Source organism: Numida meleagris, unplaced genomic scaffold (genome assembly GCF_002078875.1).
Source record: "Numida meleagris isolate 19003 breed g44 Domestic line unplaced genomic scaffold, NumMel1.0 unplaced_Scaffold665, whole genome shotgun sequence".
In the NCBI taxonomy this organism is placed as follows: Eukaryota; Metazoa; Chordata; class Aves; order Galliformes; family Numididae; genus Numida; species Numida meleagris.
This window is the reverse complement of record NW_018364880.1, coordinates 640-3,251: the sequence shown is the minus strand read 5'-3', so window position 1 is coordinate 3,251 and position 2,612 is coordinate 640. Positions and strand designations below refer to the sequence as shown.

Below are 2,612 nucleotides of genomic sequence, written 5' to 3'. Positions count from 1 at the left end.
CTACGTGTGCCACCCCACTGGGGAATCCATAGTGCCACCACCCCTAGGTGACCACATGAGGAAGTGACATCCTGTCCCCAAAGGGGAACTGGCAGCAGCTGTCCTGCCGCACCTTGCCCCCACTGCAGTCTTGCTGTCTCCAAGCTGCTCCTGCCTCATGGCACCAATGGCGCTGGCCCTCATCCTGGGTGAGTGACAATGGGGACGTGGTGCCACCGGGGTTGGTGGCCTTGTGTGGGACCAGGACCATGTCCCTTGCAGGTTGGTGTCTGGTGGCAGCCAGCAGGGCACAGCACCGTGAGTATGGGGGCATGGGGAGAATGTGGACAGAGGAAGGGGAGAGTGGGGAGGAGGTCATCAGAGGGGTCGAGGAGGGTGTGCAGGGACAAGGCTGACTGGTGTCCCCTGTCCAAGTGCCCCAACCCTCCCTGTCGCTGCACCCCAGCCAGGGGGTGTCCCTGGGGGACACTGTCACCCTGCGGTGCCACCTGCCCAGCCCTGTTGCCCGGGTCATGCTCTACCAGAACAGACAATGGAGAACCAAGAAGGAGAAGGAGAAGGGGCAGACCACAGTGGAGTTCTCCTTTCTTAACACAAGGAGGACAGACATGGGGATGTATCAGTGCCAATATCGGGTGTTGGATCCACCTGGAACATCAGAGCAGAGTGACCCCGTGGAACTGCTGGTGACAGGTGAGGGCACGGGGAACAGGGATTGGCCCTGGGTTGTCTCCTCAGGGCCATTTCACACCGCTAATATGAAATCACTCTCTGTACACAGATCACACTTTCCCCCCACCTGGCATTTCCCTGAGCCCTGACGAACACGTGAGAACTGGGACCAATGTCACAATCCAGTGCTGGAACCAGGGTTATCGGGGCACCATCTTCCTGCACAAGGACGGGCACTCAGCCTCTGTTAAGCGCCAGGACCCCGATGGTGGGGGCATGGCCACTTTCACCCTCTTTCCAGTGACGCCAGCAGATGCTGGCACCTATAGGTGCTCCTACCGCCCCGCGGGATCCTACTTTTTGTCCTCACCCCTTGGGGACAACGTGACACTGAAGGTGACACCCGGACCTGTGCACCCAGGTAGGTATCAGCCCCCATTTGTTTGTCCCCAGCGTCACTCATGGGTGGCAGTGTCACCATGTCCCATCCCCATGGAAGTGGTGGCTGAGAATGTGGGCACGCAAACACCGAGACCCCACAGGTGGCACGGAGCAGCTGCATGGGAACATGTTGGCAGCAGTGGCGGGGGGCTGTGCTGCCACCCTCGTGTTCATCCTCATCCTCTTCTTCCTCCACGCTGCCCGCAGATGCCGGATGTGGACAGACGAGAGCCATGGTGGGGAACAGGTTACATTACTTCCATCCCCTCTACATCTCCCCTGCTGTCTTCTGCCTCCCCTTCCGTCCCCTACAGATACCCCAAGTGTCCTTCAGTGACCCCCATAACACCCACATTTATCCCCTCCAATTTTTGATATAGATGCAGGTGCCCCCAGAATGCCCGAGGTCGTGCATCTCCAGGTCAGTGTCTGTGTCAGCCAACCCCAAATCCCAATCTGCCCCTTGCGTCCCCAAGCCCAACTCGGGAACCACAATCCCTGCCCTTGGGGAGCCCACAAGACCTCCAGCCCCAAGTGGCTTACCACAACTTCATGTGCACCCCCAAATCCAGCCCATGGGAAACACCCAATCTGCACCATGGGGGCTGTTTGGGGCCCACATTTAAGCCCCCAAACACCCTGGTGCCCACCGAGCCCCAAACAGCCCACAGACCCCATGGCCACCCTCACATCGAGAAACAGGACCCCAACACTGCCCATGGTCTCCAGTGTCTGACCCCTAGGGACCCCGTATCTCAGCCCCAAACCCACCCTCTTGGACACTCCCCCTGCAGACTTACACCATGGATGTTCCCCACCAAGCACACTGTGGATCCCCATGGTGGCACTCCACTGTTCCCCTCTGTCCCCACGTGCCCCCAAGTGACAGCGAGTGTCTGACCTATGTCGAGCTGCAAGCTGAGCCCCCCAGCACTCGGCCCTGTGCTCCCCCGGCTTCCTCTCATCCCCGTGTTATCTACGCTGATGTGTGCACTGGGGGACCCCGCTGATGTCCCCCATTTTTGTAGACAAACATGTGGATGTTGTGTGCCACGTGCACTTCATCTGTGCAGAGTGCTGGTGTCTTGGGTGTGCTCACAATTGTGTGTACGCTGCATGCATGTGCCACTGCATGTGTTCATGTGTATTACATGTGTGTACACCATCAAATGTCCTCAATTCATTTACAAACATGTGTGCTTCGTGCTCCGTGCCTCCATGTGTGTGTGTGTGACGTCATACATGTGCACTGATCCATGTACACAACTCTACACACATGTGTCCTTACCGTGTGCCCCGTGTCTGCACCACATCTGTCCCCACAGCAAACACCAAGGACACACGTGTGCTCCCCATGGCACATCTGCATCGCTCCAACCCAAACCAGCACCCATCCCACAACGCTTTTGGGACAGGATTCCCATTTCTGGAGAGTTTTCCTCTCACACGTCTGGAGGAGAATTCCCTTTCTGAAGGGTTTATCCTGCTTTTTGGGGGAG

At 57.9% G+C, this 2,612-nt stretch overlaps 1 protein-coding gene across 1 annotated transcript; it reads left to right on the top strand.

Annotated features, from left to right (window-relative positions):
• Positions 1-395: 395 nt before the first annotated feature.
• On the top strand, positions 396-2,245 carry LOC110391950 (T-cell-interacting, activating receptor on myeloid cells protein 1-like; the record flags this gene model as incomplete). The annotated part of the gene is made up of 4 exons (XM_021383905.1): positions 396-693; positions 782-1,093; positions 1,215-1,349; positions 1,494-2,245. Coding segments are annotated over 4 exons (1,101 nt in total), but the record flags the coding sequence as incomplete, so codon positions are not given.
• Between the last annotated feature and the right edge of the window lie 367 nt (positions 2,246-2,612).